Source organism: Chiroxiphia lanceolata, chromosome 4 (genome assembly GCF_009829145.1).
Source record: "Chiroxiphia lanceolata isolate bChiLan1 chromosome 4, bChiLan1.pri, whole genome shotgun sequence".
In the NCBI taxonomy this organism is placed as follows: Eukaryota; Metazoa; Chordata; class Aves; order Passeriformes; family Pipridae; genus Chiroxiphia; species Chiroxiphia lanceolata.
In genome coordinates this window covers 31,551,374-31,565,797 of record NC_045640.1, presented here as the reverse complement: position 1 = coordinate 31,565,797, position 14,424 = coordinate 31,551,374, and the positions used below count along the sequence as shown (strand labels likewise).

Sequence of the window (14,424 nt, the reverse complement as noted above, 5' to 3'; positions counted from 1 at the left end):
TGAATATACTTCTAGTGTTTGTGCTGCTGGAAGAAATCACAACATATAACAAGGCATCGAGTATAACAAAGCACCATTAAAATTAAATTAAAAGCAGTTGTAAGTCTGATTTTAAATTTTAGCTATGTATTTATTTATGTACTCAGCATCCTGGAATACTTTTCTAAAAATATTATTATGGCTGACTCATTTATTACTGGAAAAGATTATTAAACCTACATTTCTCTGAAAGGCATTTGCATTTTCTTAGCACATGCCTCAGTTTATTTTCTGAAAACGTTACTCTAAATAACAGATGTAACTTGTTCCCATTTCTGATGATTTTTTTCCCCATTAGTTCTTCACTTTCCTTATAGCTTGGGAAATGCTTTTTCCTGTTCATATTGCATTATTTCACTTAAACTGCTGTAGCATTTTAATATCAAGAGAGCTGGATAATTTGAGTTAGATAGTGAGGGAGAAATTCCACACTATATACAACTGCTAAACATTAAAATGTGCTTGTGTTTTGCACAAGAAATTAATGGATAAGAAAAGCTATTTTCATGTAAGCCAATCAAACATTCACTAGAAAGACAACTTAGCTGTTATTTAAATCATGTTTTCTATTAGAATTTATTCAAATCCTGGCATAGCTATTTGTTTTGAGTATAAAGTGTTTATTTTCTATGTCTAATCTTCGCTGACACTTTCACTGACAAGAAATATAATAGTTCAGAAAATTCCAACAAGGCCTGGAAGTTCAGCCAACATATTCATAAATGTTTCAGAGAATGCCATAAAGTTAATCAGCTCTACCTTAGCCAGGAAAAGCAGAAATGCTGAAAGTCATACGTCTTTCCTGTATGACTGTTTAACGGTAGATTACATATAAACAAAGAACTCTTTTCATTTCTTAATTCCTAGAGGAAAAAATATAAAATTATACAATTACATTGCTGCAATATTTCTATGAGCTCTGGATTTTGTGATTGTTGTAAATGATATTCATCAACAGCAATGCAGGCCAGACTGTAACTGGTATCAAGTCGAAGTGCTATAATTTTAACCATACACTGCACTTTTTGGGAGTAGTATTCTATATATTTTTGCATCTATTTGGTTGAAAGTACAAGAGAATCAGGCCCAGCAATTGTTTCTAACACTGGAGACTCATACTCTTGTTTTTGGCAGTTCTGCTGTGAACTTTCTGGACATAGATGTACATGTTTATTTTCGAAGGTTACCATGTGTCTTATAAGTAATTTTATGCTGGTAGCAGGACTCTAATGTGGATCATGCACTGTAAATTAGAAGTGACGCCACTTAAAACGGAGGAATTACTTCGCTAGGCAAATGAAAACAAAAATTATTTTATGGTGGAAAAAATATTCCGTTAATGAAATGTCAAAATAATTACAACTCAATAAATATTGCTTTATGCTCATAAAGCAACACAAATGCAAGAAAATGCCCCAAAAGTCAATGAAATGTGTTTGCAAATATATTTTTTATTAGTCTCGTTCATATGTGACTTCTACATGACATGACTTGATTATCTCTATTGACTTCTGATTTTGCCATTAAGTACAAAACTAAAAAAGTTGTGTCCAATCAATGTTTTGTGAACAGATTGCGCAGAAATCTACAATGATGGCCATAAGCAAAGTGGATTTTATAAGATGAAACCTATCCAGAGTCCTACTGAGTTCCTTGCCTTCTGTGACATGTCTGAAGGAGGTGGTTGGACTGTTTTTCAGAGACGATCTGATGGCAGCCAGAATTTTGATAGGTAGGTACTAGACTTGGTCATTAAAATTGGAAACTAAGTGGAGAATCATTAAAGTTAAAATGGAAAGTTAAATCTGACCTCTAGAAGTATATTAATAGGTTGTTATCCCAGATAAAAGGGAGGAATGGTTATTCTGTGGGACAGCCTCCAGATGAGATACCACTTCTGGCTCTGGCTGTTTTCTATGAGACATCTCTGCTAGCCTTTTTCTGACAACTTGTGCATTTTACACGAGGACACTTCAATGTCAAATGCATTAACAATTGTTGGAGCAAGGACTCTTCATGACGAGTAAAGGACTACCTTGTCTTTTGCAAACAGTAAACATCTAAAAATGTAAAAATGCAAGCAATCTGCTTGAACCAAAATGCCATCAGCAAGCAAGTATGAGAGAAACACACCACAAAAGTAATTTGTAGCTCATGACAAAATGCCTCCAGGAAAAATAAAATGGTTGAGAACTTGATTTGTGGACAACTAACCTCCTTGCCTTTGCCAAGACTCACACATTTTTTGGGAAATGTCCAGAAGTGAAAACTTTGGCCCTGTGAACCACAAAAACAAGCCATTTGTGAGCCAAGAAAACTTCTGTTTTATAAAATATGGTCAGACAAGCTACAGAAGCAATCTGTAGCATTTTGCAGTTATTACTACCACACACCACCTATTCTTTTCCCTTGCCAGAGACTACCAGCTGCTAAAGTCACAGGGGCTTCTCTCCCTTACGGCTGCCTGTCCACAGCCTTTCATCCATTGCTGAAGTAGGTTGCTTCTGATACAGGAAATATATGATATTTCTGTTCCCATTAGAACATGCTATGAAACCAAAACCACTAAGAGTTTCAGAACCACTGTAGGTAGGGAAATGTATACACATTAATTCTTGAAACTATGCACCAGTATTGAGTTCAAAAATTTTTAGAATCTGTTAATAACTCAAAGCTAGAAATGGCTAGCTAATACCTCAAGTTACAAATTTATATATCCAGCTGCAGGAGTGTCACACCTTAATCAAATCACAGATAATAAAGAAACAATGCCTGTGAGACACCTACACATTCACTTAGATCCCTTAGATTTAACCAGGAAAAATGTCTTCACATCAGATAAATTGTGCTATACCAGAGATTGGACCGAGCTGTTAAATTGAAACAAGAGAGGTTCAGATTGGATGTAAGGAGAAACTGTTTCACTGTGAGAACAGTCAGCAGGTTATCCAAAGAGAATGTGCAGTCTCCATCTCTGGAAGTTTCTGGACAAACTCCGAGCAACCTGGTCAAATCTCATGGTTGACTCTGCCTGGAGCATGACATTGGACTAGATTGCCTCTCAAGGTTCCTTCCAGTTTGCATTATTCTGTGATCTATAACTGTATAATAAACATCCAAACAAACTTGCTTTTTTGATAAATTAATGATTTATACTCTTTTCAGAGTCTGGGCTGACTATGAAGAAGGCTTTGGAAATTTTGGTTTGAAAAATGGTGAATATTGGCTTGGAAATAAAAATCTTCATTATTTGACTAATCAAGGTAAGATTTGTATTATAACAATAGTCTTCTTATAGTTTCTGTTTCTTTGCTCTTTCTGAGCCATTTTTTGTTACCCGTTTTGTTAGCATAAATCCTGAGTTCTCTTGTTAGTCTGCATGGACTTCTCCAAGTTTCAGAACAAAACACACCTGAATATATGTTTTCTAACAAAAGGTTCAAAACTGTCATTGGGCCAGCAGAGAGCCTCCGTGAAACAGGACACACTAGACAGGAAAGAATTCTCTCTGTCTGTTTTGCAGTCGGCATCACTACCAGTCCAGTCAGGTAGTATGCTGTACCTGTTCATTTAGTCAGGGCTTTATGTGGCTGTGTGGGCTATTACATGAAGGTAATTCTAGGCCAGTCCTGTTGATCAGATCAGGTGTAGAAAGCTATTCCCATCTTTCTAAAAGTCACTCAATCTAAGCTAACTTTGGCTTTGTTGTAGAATGATGCATATACAAAACTTACCCATTGGCTTAGTCAGCTAAATCATATGGGAATCAGTGCCACCATGATGTGATCGTAGTATAACTCTTATTTTCAGAGCATAAAAATCTAATTTTCTTAGGAGAATGTTTATTGATTGTTTCTCACTATCCTTTTATTTCCACCTCAAATACCTTACTGAAATATAAAGTCCGTAAGGCCTTTTTCATTAGATTTTTAATTTTCTACATTTGAAAATCTGTATTGGAATAATTCTAAAATTTTTCTAAGCTGACTCAGGTGAATAAAGACAATGAATAAAGAAAGAAGACAAAAACCCATGAAATATGCTGTGGTGATAGAGGTTCATGATAAAAACATATTTTAATTTTCTACTATAATAGTTCTGAAAAGTAGTGAGAGAAGCTAGTTTAACTAAAATAATTTTTGTTGTTATTTTTCAAGGGAATTATACTTTAAGAATTGATCTAACTGATTTTGAAGGAGAACGGCGTTTTGCACAATATGCAAGATTCAGAGTTGCAGGAGAGGAGGTAATAAAATATTAAATTACTGGAGATTTTAATAAAAATGCGGATTCTGTAGACCAACAATAAACATACACGTTCCCTAATTTTCATGAAGGTTTGTGTAGAACCTTATTATATTTTCTTTCTTACATATGCTTATAATTTTCAAGGATGCAATAATAGTAGTTTACCCTGATGCTTTCTGTAAAATACATGTATCATTTGATTTAGCAGCCATGGATAAAAGCACTTTTTCTACTTTTGTTGACACTACCAACAGTAATGGTACATAACGTTTTGATTTGTAATGTATACTGCAAACTCACCTTAATATTGTTTTTTATTATGTCATTTATACATAAAGTTAATAACAAATTTTACCCCTGGTAAGCATCTTTACAGCACTTCATTATCTGGTACACAGTATTTAAGTGGCATGACATTTCTTAGCATAAAAATAGTAGCAAATTGATCAGATTATTTTCCTCTTTGTGGTTTCACTCTCTGATCTGCGAAGGGCCAAAAACATATTGGAATTTATTTTTTTTTCCTTTCTTCACATTTTTCATTAGCATTCTTATGAGATGAGCTGTGGTGAATACTCTGGTACAGCTGGTGATTCCCTTACTGGTGGATTTCATCCTGAAGTAAAATGGTGGGCTGATCATCGAGGAATGAAATTCAGTACTAGAGACAGGGATAATGACAACTATGAAGGTAACTGTGCTGAAGAGGAAAAGGCTGGCTGGTGGTTTAACAGGTACTTTGATTTTATATAGTTACTGTCAACTATTCTGCTTCATGCATACTCAGACAATAATAACATATGGTAGAAGATAGGATTGACATTGTTTATTTATTGGCAATGTGCTCCTGTCTCCTACCAGAGGTCTTAGTGCTGGTAAGACTGAGACTCACTGTAGAAGGGACAGCACCTACTGCACAAGTCTCTGTGATAATAGTATTTGCAGTAGGTCATCTTTGTTATCAGGCAGTAAAGGGGAGATAATTCTGCCTCTTTAAGGTAACTAGTTTTTACACAAGTAGGTCATGTAGAGTTTGCAGATGTATCCCCGTTGTGCTTCATTCTTGCATTTTTCCTGCATTGCACTAGACCAGATGTGGCAGTGCTGAAAAATATCTGATGAGCTAAACTAGTGCCAGGTTATCAACACTCATTTTTTTCACCACAGTTCACAGCATGTCACTCTTATTATTCCTTCCATATGAAGATGGTAATGTGTCCACTCAATTTCTGTCAGTGAGTATGGATGGACTGAGACAAAGATTTTTTTTAAATAGGGTTCAGTGAAAGAATTTTAAAACTCTACTTACATGCAGAATACCAATTCAAAAATTAAAAATGGGTAGCCTTAGCATAGTCTGTACAGATCAGCTATGTTCTTTCCCATAATTAATTGGATAAATATAGCCATGAAGAGAAACTATGCAATCTCACTGTGTAATAGGTTTAAAATACAGCTCAGGGAAGCATACTACTCTCTCTCTGTGATCTCAGTTCACTTGGCAAGAACTGCCAAGCTGGATCAGCTCCATTGTTTCTGTTGTGTCATCATTTGTTTCTGTTTTTAACTCCTCATTTTCCAAATTCTGATTCCATAAGTAGTCTCTGTGACCACCTTAGCTGATATGATGTAGCTGTTAACTAAACGTTTCACAACTGACTACTTATTTTAATATATTTGCATGGATAGTGTGTCAGCAGAGTGTTTGAGACCTATGGCAAAAAGTCACATGTAGAGAAGGGTTTTTTTCGATTTCTCAGGAAAGCTAAGATATAAAAGGGAAAGGCAACTATGCTGGAGATTCTTTTCACATGAAATCAGAACTTTTGATGATTTAAAGGAATATTTAGACCTCAAGTAGCATTAAACTGATATCATGCCATGGAATTCATTAAGAGTGAATCAGTAACCACTTTTAGACCACTGCGTACAATTTTTTATTTTTTAAAAACTTTTTTTTTTTAATATTGGATTGATTTGAACAAAAGAATGACCCCTTTGCAAAAGAAGCTGTACAGCAGAACTTGACAGTTATTTATACCTTGTAGCTGGTACTACACAGCTACTAAAGATAGCTGACTCCTACTAGGCTAGTTCCTATTATGGCTCTGTAGTTAATGCTCTTAAAGTGACAGTCTATCTGGATAATGAATATGAGTTAATAATAGTTTTATTTCACTGTCTTGCTATTAACTTTTTTATGTTAAGCCTAACATAAAACTTAGAACTGCAAAATACTAGAAGAAGTATTATGAAATCCTATTCAAAAGAACAGTACTGGCAGAGAAAGGAAAGCATTCAGAAACATGTATTTGTCATGCACAGATTAGCAAACATAGAAGGAATTAGTGCTCTTGGCTGGTTTATATAGGAGCTCCCAGCTATGAAGGAATTGTTTATAGCCAAGTCTATGCTATCTGGACTAATGAAATACAGAAAAGCCCAGATAATATGAAAACCAAGGGACAGGACACAAGTGAGGCTTCACGAAAGTAGCTCAGATCTAAAGTTACCAGTTTTGCTCCAGCTCAGAATTTGTTATCCTGAACTTCTGCAGAAAAATGGCCCCTCTGCATCGTTTTGTAAGCAAAGCTCTAGGAGAGATTTTCATCTTGAATGCAAATCCACAGAGCCGGTACTACACCCATAAGATTTCCTGCATCCAGGGTGTTGCAAAGGTCAGTAGGTTCATAACTAGTGAAAGAAGAGCTAACAGTTCTAGTTGGGCATGATCTTATTCTCCCCCCAGCACTCACAGTTTTAGTTACACCATGCATGGATGATAATAGTGGATCTGTCAGGCAATAACTTGGGGCCATAGATCTCACTAACTCAAGCTCCCTGGCTCACCAATCATCCCAGAGACAGCATAGCTACATTCATGTGGGGCCTTAGAGGAGTCAGTAAACCCAGACAGAATTCAAAAAGTTCTTCAGGGAACAAACTCCATTTCGCTGCACCTGTCATATCATTAATATATAATCCAGATAAAATGTCCATGGGTAGTTCAGAGTTGACTGTACTTTTGAAACTATGGTAGTTTCTTACTTTAAAATTAACCTATGGGAAAGAAAGGAGAAATATAGGCTAACTTTAAGGTATTTATTGACTTGTGAATAATGAATGTTGCTTCACAATGTCATATCAATAATCACATGGCAATTGTTAATTTAGTATGTCCAGTTACTTCAGGCAGCCTCCAGTTGGTTAGTGAATACTATATATCCTGGCAATTAGTGCTTCCTAGCACTAATTAAGGCTTTTAACTGGCTCATGTTGCTGTTGACAAATTATGGTTTGCTTTTTTATGATTCTTCTAATGAATTCTATGTTTTGATTCAAAGTAGACAGAATGCCTGCTCTTTGCAGAATTTGTATGGTTAGAAAGATTATGTCACCTCTGATACAAGTTTGTCATTCTCAAAAACAAAGCCACTTTTGATGTCCACAAATCATAAGCTTTCAACTAACACATTATCAAAATTGAGCTTCAAAATTTTAAGGAATAAAAAAGCATATATAGATGAAAATTTTCCCATAGGTCTTTTATGACAGTTTTTATTTCTCAAAAACTTTGTTAATGAAGTGTAAGCATTGCCAAAAAGACTAAGATTTGCCAGTAATAATAGTCATAAGGTTAATTTGGAATGTTTTCTGTTTGTGTATTATCTGAAGTCTGCTTTTGGAATCCATCATAGTGTTTGACAGCTAAATATTAACAGCACTAATAATGAAATACTGAATTGGCAGATAAACTAAGCTGATCCATCACAACGTGCTGCAGAAGGAACAGTCAGTTTGCTCTCCATAGAGATCTAAATTTCTTTCTTGTAGAAAACAAATCAGTATCAAGTTTGTGCCGGTTCTTATTCAAGCCTTTGGGGGTTTGCTAGGATTTTTTTCTTTGTTTGTTTCAACCACTATATTTAATAAACTGTAACAGCATTGCTGCCTCAGCCTGTTAAAGAACGAAAAAATGTACTTTGTATAGTCAAATAAAATGCCAATTCCAATGATCCAGTGAGTTGGTATACAGATTTTTAATTAGCATTTGGATTTCATCTATTTGTAAATAGAAGTCCACAGGTGAATAGACAAACTGATAGTGGTATTCAGGTTTTGTCATACAAAACACCATGTGGTGTAACTGGAAAACTTGAGGGGAGCTAACCTGGAACAACAAAAACCAGAATAGGATTTATTTCCCAGAGTTTTTCTTGGTATATGCTCTGCTGTCATCCATGGCCTGAACAGCTCTGGAATAATTCTCCACTGAAGCAGATTCACAGGAAAAACTCCAAGAGCTAGTAATGTCAGAAAACGTGTGAAAGGAACAAGCAGAACTTTTGTTTTAAGGAAGCGAAGAACACTTGCAGTTGTGCCCTAATTAAACCACTGTTGTTTAGGCTCACAGAAGTCCACAAATTCAAATTCGTGCAACTGTCAAACTAGGCTGTTTGACAAACATGGCAAAATTTTTGACTCGCACAGAAATGACACATTCCTGAAACTTTTTGGCAGAAGCCTCATTGCTTTTTCACCTTACTTTCCCACCAGGTGTCACTCTGCCAACCTGAACGGTTTGTACTACAGAGGTCCCTACACTGCCAAGACAGACAACGGGATTGTTTGGTACTCTTGGCATGGGTGGTGGTACTCCCTAAAATCCGTTGTCATGAAGGTCAGACCAGCAGATTTTGAACTAAATATTGTTTAAGTATTTTATTAAGACGATTTACCTAGTTAATCTTTTAGGAAATTATTCCAAATTAAAACAGATAGGCCAATTTTTGCTTCTCATCTATGCATATATAAATTTGCAATAATGCCTCTGCAACTAGTAGTTTTATGAGATGTGAGAAGACAGTCTGGCCTATGAATCTTTAGATACAATACTAATGCTAATATGTGTACAGGGTTTTTTTAAAAATGGCAAGCATTCATCTAGAAATAAGGACATCATCAAGATGGAGAATTTTTTGCTTTACAGTAACTACAAATCCTTTCACCTTTAAAAACCAACATTATTGTTACGGTGTTGACCCAAAAATGAAAATTAATTGTACTTACTGCAGTAAAAACCCTATTCAAATAGAAGCATAAGGTTTGCTCAGTGGATGAAACATACTTGCTTTGGAATGGTTCAAGACTTTAGAAGTGAATTTCCTGTAAATTCCTCTAGTGTATTTGTTGCATGTGTTGTGTACATAGCATACACAAAAAGGTATAAGGAATGAGGCAGGAAACTGAAGAAAGAGAAGGGATGCTACCAGGCTAGAATCAATTGAATCCAGCATAGAGAAGTGGATTGTCTGTTGTTGCTGAAGCATTCCTAGGGCTGGTCACATCATTTCAATCTAACATTTCTAGATGGTCAGTAATTATGCTTTTCGTCTTCTTGGTAACCATTATGCCTTTTTTTAATAAAAAAAATAAAGGACTTTAATATATTGACATGTGGAGTTTAACAAAAGCTGCAACTAATGTTAATGTGAGCTAAGCTTTGAACACAATGCATATGTAGAGGGAAGTGTCATTTCAGAGGTTCTTAGTGCTTGACACTATAAGTAACTACTTTCTTTTTTTATCTGTTAGACTCCACAACTCTCTAAATTTGAATGTCCTGTTTAGTCACCTCAAAGTGGTTCTGCTTCTCCTTTTCCTATGTACTTGTCTAGGCTCTCTGGGCTTTTCTCCTTCTCAAAGCTGCAGATCCACATTTTTCTTTTACAAGGAAAAATAATGAGAGACTCTGCCTGACCCTGGCTTTTGTGCCTAGTACTACAACAGACTCCAACAGCCAGCAATAACAAGAGTCGCTGATTAGTGCTTGCTGCCATGGAGAAGACAGGAAAATAGGAAAGCTCTCTGATGAAATGTAATCCAATTCTGCTGGGCAGATGCAAGTGACGATTTCCAAAAAACAAAAAGGCTCTAAGCTTGCTTTCTTAAAATAATTTTGCTTTTGTGGTTGTACTGCCACTCTCTCCCCCTCTGTCCAAATACAGTTTTTGAATGTGGCAGCCACTTTCAGTCACGCTTAACATAACTGAAACTAACTTTTGGCAATGTCAGTCAGTTTATAACTCCATTGATCAGAATACAGGTCAGCTGAATGGTAACTCTCTGCATAGCCATTTTTCCTTCCCTATGCATCCTCCCAAAACAAAAGTTTGTAAAGAACCCTTGAAAGATTTGCATGGAATAAGGGAAGGAGGATGTTCAGAACAACTGGAGAGAAAAAAGAGAGGTTTGTATGAAAAAATCTCACTTAAGATAAATCAGATTACATCTAAACAAAAAAAAAGGAATTAAGTAGCAAAAAAAGAGCATTCAGGCAGCTAAAAAGCATGATATAATGTAAAAATTGTGCTGATAAAATTTGGCAGTATAGAGTTTTTGAGGTCTCTGCCTTCTGTGTTAGTAGCAGGTATTCTAGATAATCCAGTCTTTTTCTTTATTTATCAATAGATAATGTGCTAGAGATTTCTAGCCTCTATCCCTGCATGAGAGGACCAGTGAACAGCTCTACAACTGCTCATTTTGAACTTTGTTTCGTTAGTTATACCAAATTAAATCCTGTATGGATTTAATGGAAGGCATGCCTCCCTATGTGGGTGTGTGCATGGTGAGAGAGAGGGAGAGATTCAACATTAAAACAGAAAATCTGGTAAAGTATTTTTATCCAATTTTATTATAGCACTTAAAATTGATTCCTATGTAACTATGAGTATGTCTGTAGGTATGAGTTATTAATAAGGTAATGGAAGTTTTGGAGTAGCTAAAAAAGCTGTTGTAAGTATAGAATCTCCCATAGTGATTTTCACATTCTTTTGCTACTCTAAGAGGAGAAACATTTAATTATTTGGAAAAAAATGGAATGCCATTATATAGAAAATGTATAAAAATCCGTTTAGTTTTTCACAACAAAATGGAAATATTAACTCATGAATCTGGAGAGCATCAAGCCAGATCATATTCCACCTAAATAAATGACATGGAGGATTTATGTACAGCAAACTTGGATCTCTAGCACACACAAAGAAGACCCTCAACATGTACAGATTGTACTCATAAAATCTACAGTAATTTTTTTATGTACTCCAGAATAAATCCATCCTCTTCATTTATTAGAACACTAATGAAATCTTTCAGCTGAGTTAGGGTGCTTTTGACATATTCTGATGATGTAAAATTTCACTACCTTTCTATACTGGAAATCGTAAAATGAAGGAGAATCAAATCTTTCTCTGAACATCTTATAATGCATTTATATGTTTATTTGGACTGAATGTTCTTCAGAACAAGGAAGCATCTAGCATACTGTTAGCAACATACAAATATTGTAGCTAATTTCCACCATCTTTCTATGGCCTTTCTTTGTGCAATAAATCTTTCTGGCCACATGAAAAGCACGCGAAAGTGTTGTAATTCAAAATGGTCATATAACTGCTCTTAAATAAACAAACCATTGATTTTCAAAAGGGAAGATTTAATAGCTACCAGACAAGACACAAGCTTGGAAGAGAATTCCTTTCTCTGCCAGGCTTGCCTGTTCATATTATTTCCTCAACAGGTACAAACATGTTCTAAAGTAGTCTTTATTCTTACAAGACAGCATAATAAAGGCCAGTTTATTTGTTCAGGTGTTAGACAGAACAACATAACTCCCAAATAGCTGAAAATTTATACATACTATTTGATACAAATCATACAACCCAACAGAAGAAGAATAAGAGAACAAGGAAAATATTTTATCAGTCATGATTTAATAAAGAACATAATGATAGCTACCAGCACCATGTAATCAGAAACATTTTTTTTGTAATATTTGTTCAAAGGAAATACTCTTGTATTGTATTTCTATTTCTGTTTTCTTGCATTTGCTAAACATATTGGAGATTAAAAGAAGGGAAACCACAATCCTAGGTGAATTAAATAAGCAATAAAAGAGCCTTATAAGCTACAGCATTTTTTTCCCTAGAATATCTAGAACGCATTGGCAGAGCTGAGATACTGCAGTTTGGCCTACTGTTTTCCCATCAGCTCCACTGTTTAGCTAGTCTCTACCCCTCCCTACCATTCCCAAAACTGTTATTCATGACACCAATTCTTGAACTCCTTTTGTAGGTATAACATTTTGTTCTGTCAAAGCTACTTCTCCTTGCTATTAGTGAAATGGTTACCCAGAAAGGGGATTTGAACCACAGCTTGCCAGATCTGTGAACATTACTGTCACGTTCCTTTAGTTCACTCCTCATTAGCTCAAAAGAATGAAAATGCAGCTTTTCCTTCAGTAGTAGGTTCTCTTTGGCAGTTGTAACAGAGGTAGAAAGAGCAGAAAGAGTATCCAGGGAAGTATTTTGTATCTAAATTTTGAAAAATTTCCACTTATTTGTCTTTTTTTTTTTTTAATTATTTGTCTATTAAGCGGTCAACTTACAAAGCAAAAATGGAGCTATTCAAAACAAGGAAGTACTTTTAAATTAATATGAGCATATGCTTGCTCTTTGCTCAGAGAGGGTCTGAGAACTGGGAAATCAGGAAAGTTTCAAGCATTCAGCTAAAGTCCATATGCAAGGTACGTGCAGAGAGAGAAGTTATAAATTTTGTTAGGTAAAGTGCTTCTTCAAAAAGAATGAAACTTTAGTGATAGTGGCTTTTTGATGCTTAATTAGCTTTTTGTTGAATACACAGTGTTCATCCAAAAATCTTCTTTTCCGGGAATCTGAGGGCCATCTCAATGTTTGTTTAGTGCAGGACAAAATCCAGCTTGCCATTGCTACATCTTCAGTTAATTAAAACAGTTCCTCTTAATCCTGTCCTAGTGGTAAATAGATTGCATCAGAAACAAAATGTGGATATACAAACACTGAATAAACAACCTTGGGGCCCAAATTCATATGCTGGCTTGCAGAAGAACCAAAATATGGCCTTTGAAACAAACTAACAAGCCCCCTTGTAGCTCACTTTTTTCTGTCCTTCCTCAACAAGTCCTAAGTATCAGTGTTTAAGTTCCTTTTACCTGTATCTCCTACAGAATCCAAGCTTCTTTCTTTTTTTCTTCCTGTCTTAATGGCAGTCCGATCAACGGCCTGTTAGTTGTGCCTTGCGTACCTGTGACTGCCTGGCTTAGGGAACCTCGGGAGCTCTGGGGTTCTGCAGAGGCTGAGCAAAGGCTCCAAGCAGCTAAACTGTTGTCTTAAGGCACTTAAAATGGCTGTTGGGTCACTAAATCTATTGTGAGAATCAGTGTCCAACCTAGATTAAAAACAGATTGGATTGAATTATTTAATGAATATATCACCAACAGTAGGGGCAGGAAGATAAGCAGATTCCTCAAAGGTATACAGCTCTCATAAATGATTACATGAATTTCAGTACATCCAGCTTTGTTTTCCTTGCAAAAGATCACAAATAATTTTCAATTGATGGTCTGTCATGTAATTGCAAAATTATATTGCCATGGGAGCTCCTGGCCGGTACTTTATGCAACACGATAGGTCATATTAAATTAGCTAAACCCAGACAAGTGACATATGAGCTGAAAGGCTTTTATGTTAGTGATATCCTGCACTAGATGGTGCTCTGTACATGGATTTTTCTTAGGCAATACTACATCTGTAAACTAGTACAACCATTTCTCCTAATAAGGTTAATTATAAAATGATAGAAAACAAGTAAAAAATGTTTAAGTGAACTTAGTCCTGAACTTATTTTTTAAATCATACATGAGTTCCTAAGGTTACCTAAACTCTGTGGATATTCACAGCATCTAATTATCTTGAGGTATGGCTCATTTAGGTAGTTAAGTTGTGGTTTCTTTATTTTTAAAAGTCTCCTATTACAATAGTAGTTTGTATTTTCCGATGATTAGCAAACAGAAAAAAAACCTGTGCAAGCTCCAAACTCTACTTGAACTAACATACCTGCACTACAGCATTCCTGCTATGATTCCTCTACTGCTCTTCCCTGCTTGGATGTCTATTTTTTACATCTCAACTGCCCAGAAATTCAATGGAACTTCACTGTTGAAGTTTATATCATAACAAATAATACGGCATTTGAATGCTTCTTGTGATAAAGAAACTGAGATTTAATGAATACTTGTGGCACCAGCAGGAGGAAGTAAGTGCT

General features: G+C 35.6%; 1 protein-coding gene across 1 annotated transcript in view; it reads left to right on the top strand.

The window, feature by feature from the left end:
• The window catches only part of FGL1 (fibrinogen like 1), a 29,461-nt gene extending 17,762 nt beyond the window's left edge, over positions 1–11,699 (top strand). Inside the window, exons 6-10 of the mRNA XM_032686993.1 lie at positions 1,612–1,771; positions 3,205–3,302; positions 4,197–4,285; positions 4,834–5,021; positions 8,845–11,699. Of these exons, the coding sequence (XP_032542884.1) occupies positions 1,612–1,771; positions 3,205–3,302; positions 4,197–4,285; positions 4,834–5,021; positions 8,845–9,004 (695 nt within the window). The 3' untranslated portion in view covers positions 9,005–11,699. The remainder of the gene's footprint in view (positions 1–1,611; positions 1,772–3,204; positions 3,303–4,196; positions 4,286–4,833; positions 5,022–8,844) is intronic.
• The last annotated feature ends 2,725 nt before the right edge of the window (positions 11,700–14,424 follow it).